The 14,654-nt window shown below is 42.6% G+C and overlaps 1 protein-coding gene across 1 annotated transcript; it reads left to right on the top strand.

Moving 5' to 3' along the window:
• The first annotated feature begins 10,576 nt into the window (after positions 1–10,576).
• LOC126294749 (uncharacterized) lies at positions 10,577–13,270 on the top strand. Its single transcript, XM_049987157.1, has one exon. The coding sequence runs from the start codon at positions 10,577–10,579 to the stop codon at positions 13,268–13,270; it is 2,694 nt and encodes an 897-aa protein (XP_049843114.1).
• Positions 13,271–14,654: the final 1,384 nt, after the last annotated feature.

Raw genomic sequence — 14,654 nt, forward strand, 5'->3', positions numbered from 1 at the left:
CTAATGAGATTTCTATACAAAGTTTAAGATTGTTTTTCAGTTGGCAGAATGGCTGAGAGCCGCGCCTACTCATCTTGAATAATCAACCGTTAGAATGTTGCTAGGTACGGTCGATGCAGTCACATGTGAAATGCAGTGAAGTGTACTGTTGTGGAGGAAATATGGGGCTCGCAAGAGCTGTAGCGCACAATACCGTAAGCTGCAATGTCTGCTGTCTGCGCCGCTCGCTGCTGACAAATAAGATAACTCTCGTTCTATCTGGATTGACCTTCACCAATCAAACTCTCCCTACGCCTTGATGAGGTCAAGGACTCATATTCGCCCCTAGTCTAACTATTGGCGTGGTACACCGGTCAGATAACCAGTCCACCGCGATGCCACTCAAAAATTCGCTCACAGGCGTTTAACAATAACTCTGTCTGTTCACACTGCACAATAAGTGTGGCAGCCAACACAGTGAACTACACTTAATCGCAAGGGCTCAGTATAGAGTCACACTCCAATTCGCTCTCGACAGAGGTGCTCTCCCAGTGAAGTACTGAGGAGAGACTTGTTCCTCGCTCTTTTCAGTACACGTACGAGAGCGCACGCTCTCGTTACGTGTTCTCTCTTCTAGAGCGGCAACAGAACGGCCCCTCTCCACGCCAGACGTGTCAGTCTCTTCCATTACTCCTTCAGCTCAAGGCGTCATGAATATCGTCCGCCAATCAGCATGGCTCTTCTAAAACGGGAGAATGTCGTTTCGTTTAAGACGACCATTCCGGAAATCTGTAGCATCGGCGTTTGGCGTTTGCTGTCTCCTTGTGAAAAACCTCTGAAACTGTGTGCTATGTTAGTAAAGAATGCGTAGGCTGCGCGCTCCCACACAGTGTAGCGGAATTTGCTTTTAATCCGAACACGGGGTCGTTCTTCCTTTCACTCGGGCAAACGCTGTCCGCTTCACGGGCGGCCACCGGCTGATGTAGGTAGCCCCCTGTGAAAACCTCGGAAGGGACCAGCCTCCTGACGTGCGCTGTTTGCCTCTCCCAAACTGAAAGCTTTTGTGACTGTTGTGTCTTGAATGTGTGTGTGTGTGTATGCCAGCTTCGAGTATCTCAACCCCAGTGCGCACTTGTTATTTGCGCATCATTTACATGAATTCATACAACATTGACTTTATCTTATCGAGTTTGGGTTTGAATGAAGCGTCTTGATGTGGAGAATATGATTGTCAGGTCGGAATATGTAAGCAATGAAGGTCAGGAGACCACGACGTCTTACAGCCCATTCGTGAACAGTGTCCCAGGGGGAGTTTTCCAACATGATGCTGCTCGCTCACTTACGGCTGTTGTAACCCAACATGCTATACAGTGCCCACTCACTCTCTCGGCCTATTGTGTCTCCAATTTGTCTATTAGAGCTTTCTTGTATGAATGTATATGGGCTCCAGCGTAAGCAGTCAGAATCTTATACCATCTGCAACGTGCGACCTGTGTCCTGCAGACGTGCTTCGTAACCATAAGGCGCGACTGCAGCGTCTGATAGTGGCGGAGAGCGCTTACAGTGTAGTTACATTCTCTGGAACTATTATAATTAATAACTGGTCTAGAAATAGTCCGACAAACTTCATATTAGGTACATAGCCTTCTGTTGTGTAAAGGAACAATCTGTCAAAATCTGAAGTCAATAACGGTCATAATTTGCAAGTTACAAAAAAAAGTCATTAAAAAAACGTAATTATCCGACATTTAAAAAACTAAATTGTTAGTACGCTATTTAGGTTTTTATATTGGTAACGCCACGTAGCGCTCTGTATGAAAACACTAACTGTGCTGTGTTCAGCCTGTGGCTGGTTTGTATTGTTGAATTATTCGCTATTGTAGTGTTGGGCAGTTGGATGTGAGCCGCCAGCAGTGGTGGATGTGGGGGGAGAGAGGGCAGAATTTTGAGAGCGGACGATCTGGACATGTTTCCACCGGAAAGAGTAAATTTGTAATACTGTGTTTCATGAAATGATGTGTGTGTGTGATGACTTTTGAATATTATTAAGGTAAATACATTGTTTGTTCTCTATCAAAATCTTTCATTTGTTAACCATGCCCATCAGTAGTCAGTGCCTTTAGTAGTTAGAATCTTTTATTTAGCTGGCAGCATTGGCGCTCGCTGTATTGCAGTAGTTCGAGTAACGAAGATTTTTTGAGGTAAGTGATTCATGAAAGGTATAGGTTAATGTTAGTCAGGGCCATTCTTTTGTAGGGACTATTGAAAGTCAGATTGTGTTGCACAAAAAATATTGTGTGACATTTTAGTGTTGATGAGAATAAGTAAAGAGAGAAGTGTCTGAGTACGTTCAGTTCTGCTCAGCTGTTTAAAAATCAAATAACGTAAGATGTTTATCAGCATAGTAATTCACTAATTTTTCTAAGGGGATGTTTCAAAATCACTAACTGTGACTATTTGCAAAGATATGAACACCTTCAGTGCTTAGATTCAAATTTGGAAAGTTCTCATTTTAGAAAACCTTTCGTAATTTTGCTCTAGTAATAGCTTCAAGAATTTCAAGTAGATATTTATGTTTTGTGTTAGGGCGGGTGTGAAAGAGAGTAATTGTGTGAGTGTATGTGGGACATTCGCCAATATTAAATTTTCAGTTTGTAATTCTCTACAGGAACTTGCAAGTGTTCCAGCTTTGTGTCGTGGGAGCGAATCCACCAGTGGTTCCCGTGCTAGTGGATGGCGGATGTCCAGGCATGTTTGGATATGTAAGAGACAGCCAGAACGTTCGCGATTATATAGTTAAATTCCTGGACGTTAAGTGCAGCTTAAAGTTTATTTCATTTCATTTGTTTAACAAGGGAGTTTTGAGTTATTTATTTTAATGACGTCAATGAGCTGAGAGCAGTGGTTGGTTCTCTCTAGATTTTGGCGCGAGCCGCGCCCTGAAAGTCAGCTCTGATTGGCCGTAATTCTGTACAGCCAATAAGAAGGGAGACGGTTTGCCACCTAACGTATGAGATAGAGGTGCTTGTAGAGGCAGAGAGAAGAACGGAGTGGTGGACTAATTTTCGAAGGAGCTGGTCATGCTGAAAGTGTCCGAACGCACTATGTGCAAAATGAAGTGATATTGTGACTTCCGCGTTTCGGTACAGTGATAAATGTAGCTGGTGTTTACCATTAAATATTTGTGAAATTTTAAGAGTCGAGAGATATTTTGTTCTGGAGAAAATCGCGTGTGTAAACTTTGAACTAAAAGTGTGGCGGTACAAAGTAAATTTTTTTTACTGAGTATTTATGACGAGCTAAAACTTTATTTAAAGACAACCACTGAGTGCCGAGTGCAAAAGTAAATAGCAGTTTATTGCCTGTGTTATTCTCGTAAATGATTTAGGAATTGGATAGGAAAAGTTCTGGCTGTTTGAGTGTGGCGAGGACTGTGAACAGTAACTTCAATGATTTGAACACATTGGGCTGATGATCGAGCTTAATATCAATAAAAAAATACTTAATGAAAGTTTAAAAGGACCTTTGAACTTAGAAATTTTAACAGCAACCCGTTTCCGATTTATTCTTTAGAGTTCACAGGACTATATTCAGCTTTTTGTACTTATAGCGGCCGTCGACGTGTAGTTACGAAATCTCAGTTTCTTCAGCATTGCTTTCCTGAGATCTCTTAAGGGGGGTAGGATGTCAAACGGGCCGACTTGGAGGAGGAGAAGCGTCACAGGACATTTTAATTTCCACTGTCTATACTTTTACAAATAAATTCATAAAACTTTGTCAGCATGACCAGGAAAGATTCAGAATAAACACACATAGCAGTGGAAGTTCGAAAACATAACAAAATAAATTTTTTTACACGTAAAAGTTCATCTTTTTTCTCTCTTACTAATGGCAGCATTTGTTGCTATAGGTACAGTTTTCTTCATAAGTAAGAGAGATTCTTCGATGAATTTTCCACAGCATGCAAACCATACTCAAAGGTGTACGAAACTCTATAATTTTACAAATCTATTAAAAACTGTGGTAAAAATTGAGGTAATTAACTAGAAAATTTGTGTTTTTTTCTAAACATGAAGTTTAAAATATAACAGCTCATTCGTTATTTCATAAATTAAATAAATTCTAGAGTTTCATACACCTGTATGCATGGTTTGTATGCTGTGCAGAATTAATCGAAGAATCTCTCTAACGTATGAAGAAAAGTGTACCTATAGCAAAAAATGCAGCCATTAGTAAGTGAAAGAATGATGAAATTTCACACGTAAAAAAATTTATTTTGTTATGTTTTCGATCTTCCACTGCAACGAGTGTGAATCTTGAATCCTTCCTGGTGATGTTGACAAAGTTTTATGAATTTATTTGTAAAAGTATAGACAGTAGAAATCAAAATGTCCTGTGATACCTCTCCTGATCCAAGTCGCCCCGTTTGACGTCCTACCCCCTTAAGTAGCTGCAGTCAGGAGTTACGTTTGCGGATCTGCAGCAGTTTCGAGGTAGGTGAACAATTTATGTTGCAGAACTGCCGTCGATGTGCGAAAGAGAGCGTTACGTCGCAATGGGGCGTCATCTATAACCAGCATTAACTGTCCCTGTGTTGTCCGAACAAGTGAAATAGGCACCGAATTCTGTCAAACAAACAGCCATCCGGCACCTGTAGAGCGCAACGCACGCACCTTTGCATCCTTGCAATCAACACTCTGGCGGCTACACCGATTATTAATGTATCAGAATTTCACATTTGCGATGGCCACCTTGCACTTTAATTTACCCTGAGATATTGCAATACTGAGCACTTAAATATGTGACCTAGGCAAATATATTCCCTAAATTTCAATATTCTACGTTAATTATTTTTTAAAGTTGCGATTTTTCTCCGTCAGTGTCTATACCTGCAATCTTCGTTCAGGAAGGCAGTTCTGTTCTGGCTGTGAGCTAGTTTCAGTAACTAACGTGTTTCAAGTCTAAATATAGTACTTCATTGACCAACCTAACTTAAGAACTTGACTGTGGTTTCTACGTGACAATACCAGAGCCGTTTAACAACTGCTAAAACTATTTCTCTATCTGAAAACTTTCCGTTCTTTTGGAACTACTCGATATTGCCACAAATTGGTTTTTTGCGGTGCTGAACACGCCATCTATTTCACAGTATGGTGACAACAGGAAAGATTCTACTGTGCAGCACAGTGCAGCAATTACTATACCGTAAACCATTCGGCAGCTTGTGGAACAGGCTCTTCTCTGCTGCAGATGGGTTGGAGGAGATACTGGACAGCGTGCTGTCCTTGTTTCGGCCGAAGGAAGACGATGCAGGGGCATCGACGGCTGGTCGAGTTGGAGCAGGTCACCAAAGCTCCGAAGGTGAGCACCACTCCGTTTCCTGACGACGTACAACACAGCAGTAGCACCCACACACACACGCACACACACACACACACACACACACACACACACACACCATGTGCTCACTAAGGGACGTCACTCACTTACGAAAATTTAGATGAACATCAACAAAAGCAAAGCGAGGATAATGGAATGTGCTCAAATTATGTAGGGTGATGCTGAGGGAATAAGATTAGGAAATGAGACACTTAAAGTAGTAAAGGAGTTCTGCTATTTGGGGAGCAAAATGACTGTTGATAGTCGAAGTAAAGAAGATATAAAATGTAGACTGGCAATGGCAAGGAAACCGTTTCTGAAGAAGAGAAATTTGTTAACACCGAGTATAGATTTAATTGTCAGGAAGTCGTTTCGAAAGTATTTGTATGGAGTGTAGCCATGTATGGAAGTGAAATATGGACGATATATAGTTTGGACAAGAAGAGAATAGAAGCTTTCGAAATGTGGTGCTACAGAAGAATGCTGAAGATTAGATGGGTACATCACATAACTAATGAGGAAGTAATGAATAGAATTGGGGAGAAGAGGAGTCTGTGGCACAAATTGACTAGAAGAAGGGATCGGTTGGTAGGACATGTTCTGAGGCATCAAGGGATCACCAATTTAGTACTGGAGGACAGCTTGGAGGGCAAAAATCGTAGAGGGAGACCAAGAGATGAATGCACTAAGCAGATTCAGAAGGACGTAGGCTGCAGTAGGTACTGGGAGATGAAGAAGCTTGCACAGGATAGAGTAGCATGGAGAGCTGCATCAAACCAGTTTCAGGACTGAAGACCACAACAACAATATAAAGATCTCTTTCCGCTGTCTTCAAACCTATCTTTTTCTGCCTTAAGATGTTCAGGAATCAAATTTCTATATTGACCTATAAGGCTGTCCATTCTTTGTTCTGAATGTGGTTATTTCCAAGCGTCGCTTTTCCTGTTTTCTTCGCTATTTATCTTGTCTCTACTTTTTCATTGCTATGTGGGAGATTGCGACACTGTACCCACTAACACCAAGATACTTACTTCGACTGAGTTTTGGATTATTGCTGATGGCCGCTTTCTTTAACTTTACACAGCTCTCTATTTAACTATGTGATATGGCCGGTGAATTACCTTCATGTCAAGTATTTATTCCTACATCTGTATTTACTAGCCTTGAAGTACTCATACTCAATAAGCTGTATGCACTGGAAAAGTCAGTCATCACACTAGGGCCCTCCTCACTTCAAATTTAATTGGTTCGACATCAGGATCGATTCTGTAGCACTTTCCAGTCTATTTTATGTTGGTGTTAAATGGTTTCAGCTATAGATGTAGTCTGTAGTGTTCCTGTGGGTACATACGTTAACTACAAAAATTTTTTCTTTCCTTTTTGTACAGATGCAGTGGGTCGAACATCTGCATTCGCAGGCGGCAGCTGGAGAGTGCACTGGGCTTTTACGTGATGATCTGGTGAGTGGCGTACAGCACTTATCTTAAGCTGACTCTCGTAAATGTCTAATACTCTGCATCCCCAAGCAGTAATGAAACATGGGATATGTTTTGTCAGCTCATTTTTTACCTGCCTTACACAACTGGATAGATTCGATAATTGCTGAGGAGGTACTGAAACGAACTGGACAGAAATGAGATTTATGGCACAACTTACTAAAAGAGATATCTTTTAACGGGACACTTCATGTGGTATCAAGCAATCGTCACTTTGATTCCAAAGAATCACGACGGTGAGGTGGTTCAAATAGGTGTAGCTTGCGGTAGTCGTACACAAATAAAGGAGCTAGCTGTTGAGTATAGACAACTGTGGTCAGATGCCTCAAAACGGTCTTCTGGCTGAAAACACCAAATGAAAAACTTTCACCGGAGTACATAAAAACGTCACATCCACTGCTGAACGTGCTGAAAGCATACACATTACCTGTGTGATCTTTGAATACGCAGTACTGTTCAAAAACACGCCTCCCACAATAACAGGATCAGAAATTGCTCTGATCTGACAATCACTGATCAATTATATCACCCAGTGCAGCGAAAAATACTTTCTTCATTAACACACCCATAACACATTCATGGAAACTTCTCACAAAATGAAGTAAATAGAAGTAATCACACCACTAGAGGTTAGCAACTGCTTACAAACAAAGATTGCTTTATCTGTGCTACTAGATTCTAAACAATGTTAAGAAATTTAGTTAGTTTTTCAAATGGCTCTACCACTGAGCTCACCAAAAGAAGAAATGAAGCATACCGCCATACTACATTCAGGAACCGTCTCTCGTATAATTGCTACTTTGTGCAACACTTTTTCTGATTCAATATAACAGCCCAGTGTAACATTTCCCTTCACTTTTACTGATGACAGCAGTGCCACCACTGAATCTTATCACTGACATCCTTCCATCCTGAATTTAAACCCACAAATGATCCTTTCATTTACTTTCGTCATCATTTCGCTGATGGGCAGACTGAATAGTATGGGCGAAAGACTGAGAAACTGAAACATATTCCACTATTTTACATCGTGGAACTCTTTTTGCAGTCTTGCTTCTACAATAATGAGCGACGTCAGAGGTGCCTCTCTGGTGCCTTTTCCTACATCAACATCCATACTCCGCAAGCCACCTGACGGTGTGTGGCGGAGCGTACCTTGAGTATCTCTACCGGTTCTCCCTTCTATTCCAGTCTCGTATTGTTCGTGGAAAGAAGAATTGTCGGTATGCCTCTGTGTGGGCTCTAATCTCTCTGATTTTATCCTCATGGTCTCTTCGCGAGATATATGTAGGAGGGAGCAATATACTGTTTGACCCCTCGGTGAAGGTATGTTCTCGAAACTTTAACAAAAGCCCGTACCGAGCTACTGAGCGTCTCTCCTGCAGCATCTTCCACCGGTGTTTATCTATCATCTCCGTAACGGTTTCGCGATTGCTAAATGATCCTGTAACGAAGCACGCTGCTCTCCATTGGATCTTCTCTACCTCTTCTATCAACCCTATCTGGTACGCATCCCACACTGCTGAGCAGTATTCAAGCAGTGGGCGAACAAGCCTACTGTAACCTACTTCCTTTGTTTTCGGATTGCATTTCCTTAGGATTCTTCCAATGACTCTCAGTCTAGCATCTGCTTTACTGACGATCAACTTTATATGTTCACTCCATTTTAAATCACTCCTAATGCGTACTCATACATAATTTATGGAATTACCTGCTTCCAGTTGCTGACCTGCTATAATGTATCTAAGTGATATGGGATCTTTCTTTCTATGTATTCGCAGCACCTTTCCTCAATCAAAGCTTTCTTTTCCATTCTTCGGTGTGTTATACTTGTCAGTCGATTTTTCGGTAGTTCTCGCTCGTATAACCCTTCGGAATTTTGTGTAGTTTGTAGACTAAAAAATCCTTCAATCGAACTTGAAAAGTCGTTTGGTTTTCACTTTCACTCATGATTTTAGAAATGTAGATATGCAGTCGACGTCTATAGATTTATTTGACCGTATGTGCGTCGAAACTCTGATAAGTGCCATTACTGGACCCATACGTCTATCATCTCAACATCCATTTGTATCCCTCGTAGAGGCCTTCAATAAACTCTTTCCACCCATTCGCTCACTCTGCCCAGCGTTTAATAGTGGAATTCCTGTTGCACACTTAGTGGCTTATACAGCTGTTTTGCTCTGTTTCGGGGTAATGATTTAATCCTTGCTTAGGTAAAGATGTAGTAATTTGAGGTTTCCATGTTTCAGGTTTCTCCTGCACAAATAATACGTAGTTAAATTTTAAGAGAACTAGTTGAGGAAGATGGAGAGTAGTTTTAGATTATCGGTTAGTGTTTATTGGCTTTGCCTGATGAACTGTTAGTGACTGATATAAAAGCATAATAATGCCCTTACATTGTAAATCATTATCATCTTTACAGTCCTCTCTAAAAGTCCTATGTTTGTTACTTAGAGCTGGTGGTGGAATAGTCTGACGAAGACCAAGGCTTATCACTAACAGTTGGTGGTGGAAGTCTTTTCAGCGGATGGTTACTCTGCTTCCAGTACAAACAATTTCCCTCTTCCGAGAACTTTTAACTTAATGCGGCGCTAACCAGTATGTCTTTTCTCAGGGAGTTACAAAACTCACTTCAAGTGCAATTTTTCTCTGTCGTTTCTGTGTTCTATTTACTTCCGTGCATATCCGTTTACAAGTGAGAAACGCCCTTTGAGTTTGCCTTTTCCGGTATCCTGTCAATGCACATTGGATTCACGCTGTCACCTTCGAATATGTTTGGGTCCACCAAACAATAGGTGGTCTCGTTACTGTATGTCACAAACCACTGCTTCTTCTTTGTAATAGTTGGACTTCATTGGAATAGCGTGCACTACTTTTCAGAGGGCAAGTGCCTCCCAAGTTATTTCATATGCTTCACGAGAACAACCACAATCGATACAAACAACGTTACCGCTGGTAGAAAGGCTCCCAAGTATGGTGTCGGATGGTATTTGTAAAGTCACAGTATTACCAAGTAGTCACTGAAGATTTAGGTGGTGTCCCAGAAGACGACGAGCGTTTCCCTCGTAAAAATGCCGAGCTAGTTGCACCACAAAATCAGATGCAACGCCGGTGAACCATTCAAGCAGGTATCGGCCCATAACAAGTGCGAGCTGTGAGGGTCAATAGATTTAATATACTGAACTTGCCCACATAACCGTAACTTGTACGTATACATGACCATTACATAAAAAGTGGACACATCTTTAACTGCTGGGATAAACAGTATTAAATATACACGTAAATCGGAATTATATTTTGCATCGCGTTTGCCGTCATCTCCATTATTACCTGAACTCACACGCAACTGAAAAATTCGTACTGAAACATTAAACGCAAATAAGTACACACAAAAAGGTCCCGCATATTACAGCTGCGCCAAACGAACATTAATAATCAGACATCAATTATTTTTAAAATTGTTCTCCTTCTACCACAGTTAAAAGCAACAAACTGATAGTTACAGAATTATTCTAGTTATGTACATTGAATACACATATATGATTTTGTGTTCCATGTCTCTTACCGAGCTTTCTGTATTCTGCCAACAGGAGTGGACTCGCCAACACCATCCCGCTCAGAGAAGAAGACTAGATGAGAAAACAGATCAGCTCGAGACAATTGCCGTGCCTCCAGCATCAGAACCCGCGACTACTGCCGAATCCCTATCTGAGCCCCCCGATATGCAGTTAGAGATGGATGCTAGACCACCAGCACCCTCAGTGGCATCTCTTGCAGACTGGCATGACGAGCCAGCGGATGAGGAATTAGAGAGTTATGCTGAGCCACCACCTGACTCAGTAGAAAGTACTGCACAATGGCCTGATGAGCCGTATAACGAGAAGTTGGAAAGAGATTCTGAGCCGCCACCAGACTCAGTAGAAAGTACTGCACAATGGCCTGATGAGCCGTATAACGAGAAGTTGGAAAGAGATTCTGAGCCGCCACCAGACTCAGTAGAAAGTACTGCACAATGGCCTGATGAGCCCTATAACGAGAAGTTGGAAAGAGATTCTGAGCCGCCACCAGACTCAGTAGAAAGTACTGCACAATGGCCTGATGAGCCCTATAACGAGAAGTTGGAAAGAGATTCTGAGCCGCCACCAGACTCAGTAGAAAGTACTGCACAATGGCCTGATGAGCCCTATAACGAGAAGTTGGAAACAGATTCTGAGCCGACACCAGACTCAGTAGAAAGTACTGCACAATGGCCTGATGAGCCCTATAACGAGAAGTTGGAAAGAGATTCTGAGCCGCCACCAGACTCAGTAGAAAGTACTGCACAATGGCCTGATGAGCCCTATAACGAGAAGTTGGAAAGACATAATGAGCCGCCACCAGACTCAGTAGAAAGTACTGCACAATGGCCTGATGAGCCCTATAATGAGAAGTTGGAAAGAGATTCTGAGCCGCCACCAGACTCAGTAGAAAGTACTGCACAATGGCCTGATGAGCCCTATAACGAGAAGTTGGAAAGACATTCTGAGCCGCCACCAGACTCAGTAGAAAGTACTGCACAATGGCCTGATGAGCCCTATAATGAGAAGTTGGAAAGAGATTCTGAGCCGCCACCAGACTCAGAAGAAAGTACTGCACAATGGCCTGATGAGCCCTATAACGAGAAGTTGGAAAGACATTCTGAGCCGCCACCAGACTCAGTAGAAAGTACTGCACAATGGCCTGATGAGCCCTATAATGAGAAGTTGGAAAGAGATTCTGAGCCGCCACCAGACTCAGTAGAAAGTACTGCACAATGGCCTGATGAGCCCTATAACGAGAAGTTGGAAAGACATTCTGAGCCGCCACCAGACTCAGTAGAAAGTACTGCACAATGGCCTGATGAGCCCTATAACGAGAAGTTGGAAAGAGATTCTGAGCCGCCACCAGACTCAGTAGAAAGTACTGCACAATGGCCTGATGAGCCCTATAACGAGAAGTCGGAAAGAGATTCTGAGCCGCGACCAGACTCAGTAGAAAGTACTGCACAATGGCCTGATGAGCCCTATAACGAGAAGTTGGAAAGAGATTCTGAGCCGCCACCAGACTCAGTAGAAAGTACTGCACAATGGCCTGATGAGCCCTATAACGAGAAGTTGGAAAGAGTTTCTGAGCAGCCACCAGACTCAGTAGAAAGTACTGCACAACGGCCTGATGAGGCCTATAACGAGAAGTTGGAAAGAGATTCTGAGCCGCCACCAGACTCAGTAGAAAGTACTGCACAATGGCCTGATGAGCCCTATAACGAGAAGTTGGAAAGACATTCTGAGCCGCCACCAGACTCAGTAGAAAGTACTGCACAATGGCCTGATGAGCCCTATAACGAGAAGTTGGAAAGAGTTTCTGAGCAGCCACCAGACTCAGTAGAAAGTACTGCACAATGGCCTGATGAGGCCTATAACGAGAAGTTGGAAAGAGATTCTGAGCCGCCACCAGACTCAGTAGAAAGTACTGCACAATGGCCTGATGAGCCCTATAACGAGAAGTTGGAAAGACATTCTGAGCCGCCACCAGACTCAGTAGAAAGTACTGCACAATGGCCTGATGAGCCCTATAACGAGAAGTTGGAAAGAGATTCTGAGCCGCCACCAGACTCAGTAGAAAGTACTGCACAATGGCCTGATGAGCCCTATAACGAGAAATTGGAAAGAGTTTCTGAGCCGCCACCAGACTCAGTAGAAAGTACTGCACAATGGCCTGATGAGCCCTATAATGAGAAGTTGGAAAGAGATTCTGAGCCGACACCAGACTCGGTAGAAAGTACTGCACAATGGCCTGATGAGCCCTATAACGAGAAGTTGGAAAGACATTCTGAGCCGCGACCAGACTCAGTAGGAAGTACTGCACAATGGCCTGATGAGCCCTATAATGAGAAATTGGAAAGAGTTTCTGAGCCCCAACCAGACTCAGTAGAAAGTACTGCACAATGGCCTGATGAGCCCTATAATGAGAAGTTGGAAAGAGATTCTGAGCCGCCACCAGACTCAGTAGAAAGTACTGCACAATGGCCTGATGAGCCCTATAACGAGAAGTTGGAAAGAGAATCTGAGCCACCACCAGACTCAGCAGAAAGTACTGCACAATGGCCTGATGAGCCCTCTAATGAGAAGTTGGATATACATGATGAGCCCTCCAATAAGGAATGTTTGGCAACCACCTCTATCTTTGCAGAATATTGTCGTTTGAGAGCATCTCTTAGTGTTGGCCTTATGAAAGTAATGCCCTTAAAAACAGGACCATTTCCGATCAAAACAGCCTTTATCGTTACAGGCCCACCGAAGAAAAGGGCCTTTACTGAACGGAAGGTGTGTCCTATTAAGGCAGCCTTCATAGTCACAGGGCCTCCAAAGATAAGAGCATTTACTCCAAAGAAGGTCTGACCCATTAAAACGTCCTTTTGTGTTACTGAACCACCGAAGAAGAAGGCATTCGCTTGTAAATTTCTCGTACCCAGTAAAACTCAAGTCCCTGGTTTTGATGTGACTAACAATGTGAAGTGCCTTTAAAAATTGGGTCAGTCTTGATTGTAGCCTTGTCATGAAGAAAATTTTAATGTACGCTTTTTAGAAATTGTTTGAAATGAATTTGCAAATGTTTCGAATAAATCAAAATTTAAAGTGAACATTCGTTTGCTTTATTTACTCAGTTGTTTCTTTGAATGACTGTTTTTGTGATGGTACTGGCTTGTATATTGCGCTAAGCTGCTATTTCGTCAGCACCCACACTTAACAAAAAGAACACAACAGTGGTTATTAATTGCTAGCAGCAACCAACAAAACGTAAATTAAAAAATTGAAATCTACAACCATCTTGGGGTTGTCTTCCTCACATTTGTTCACAAACAACAAAACAGGGACAAGTCAGGGCAGTGTGTGAGTAAAATACATTGACTGTAAAGACACAACCTCAAAATAGTGCAACATGAAAGTGTGTCTTCAGGGTCAACAGGAAATGAAACGATGTAGCAACCATCTTACAAACAAAGTAAATTCTTCTACCTAAGCCACTATCGACGAGATCAGTCATGAAATAGAAACTTAACACACGAAACACATTCAGTTCATCATCTAAAACAGAGGTCAACTGGTCTGTGGGTTGCGGCCCTAATTGCTTGGTATAAAGCGCATTTAGTTACAGTTTGGCGTAGGAAAAGGTTTGCACTACCAGAACTGTACACAAGTTGGTCGTCCTGCCGAAGGAGAGACCCAGGCGTCAAAGGACAGTTTCCTATCCGGAGGTGCGTTAAAAGTAGTTGCTGCCGTCGCTGTCGCCGTAAGGAGATGCGCCGCGGTCGTGTCGTCGGTTTCGCCGGCCTCAGATTTTTCTCCAACGCTAACCACTCCTCCCACAGACCCACGAAGTTGTCTCTCAATGGCGAGGGAGCTGCATGGGCAGTGAGAGGACATTCAGAAATTGTAATCTCCAGACAGGCATCATTAGCCGCTGCATATGTTGCGTTTGCCTAACTGAAAAGTAACTGTTTTTTTCTGTTTTTGAAGTACTGAACTTATCGAGGATTTCAAAGAGTTTTGAAGGGTTCTGCCCCGGACGGACCTACAATAAAAATTAAAGTAAATTTAACGTGAGAGCTAATCACTACGAGGTTTGCTGCTGGATCTACGTCAGCGTGGAATACGTAAACGACTGCAGCTACTTGCTGAAGCCTAAACGTCAAATTGGAGTTCACTGCTGCAACGGCTCAGAACAGCGAGGACGAATGTGCAGCTGCAGTAGTTTTAAATGTATCCATTGAAACGACAGATT

This window comes from Schistocerca gregaria, chromosome 1, assembly GCF_023897955.1.
Source record: "Schistocerca gregaria isolate iqSchGreg1 chromosome 1, iqSchGreg1.2, whole genome shotgun sequence".
In the NCBI taxonomy this organism is placed as follows: domain Eukaryota; kingdom Metazoa; phylum Arthropoda; class Insecta; order Orthoptera; family Acrididae; genus Schistocerca; species Schistocerca gregaria.

Bases quoted from the DNA above. Each gene is read 5' to 3' on its own strand.
- LOC126294749 (XM_049987157.1), top strand. From the start codon at position 10,577: ATGCAGTTAGAGATGGATGCTAGACCACCAGCACCCTCAGTGGCATCT.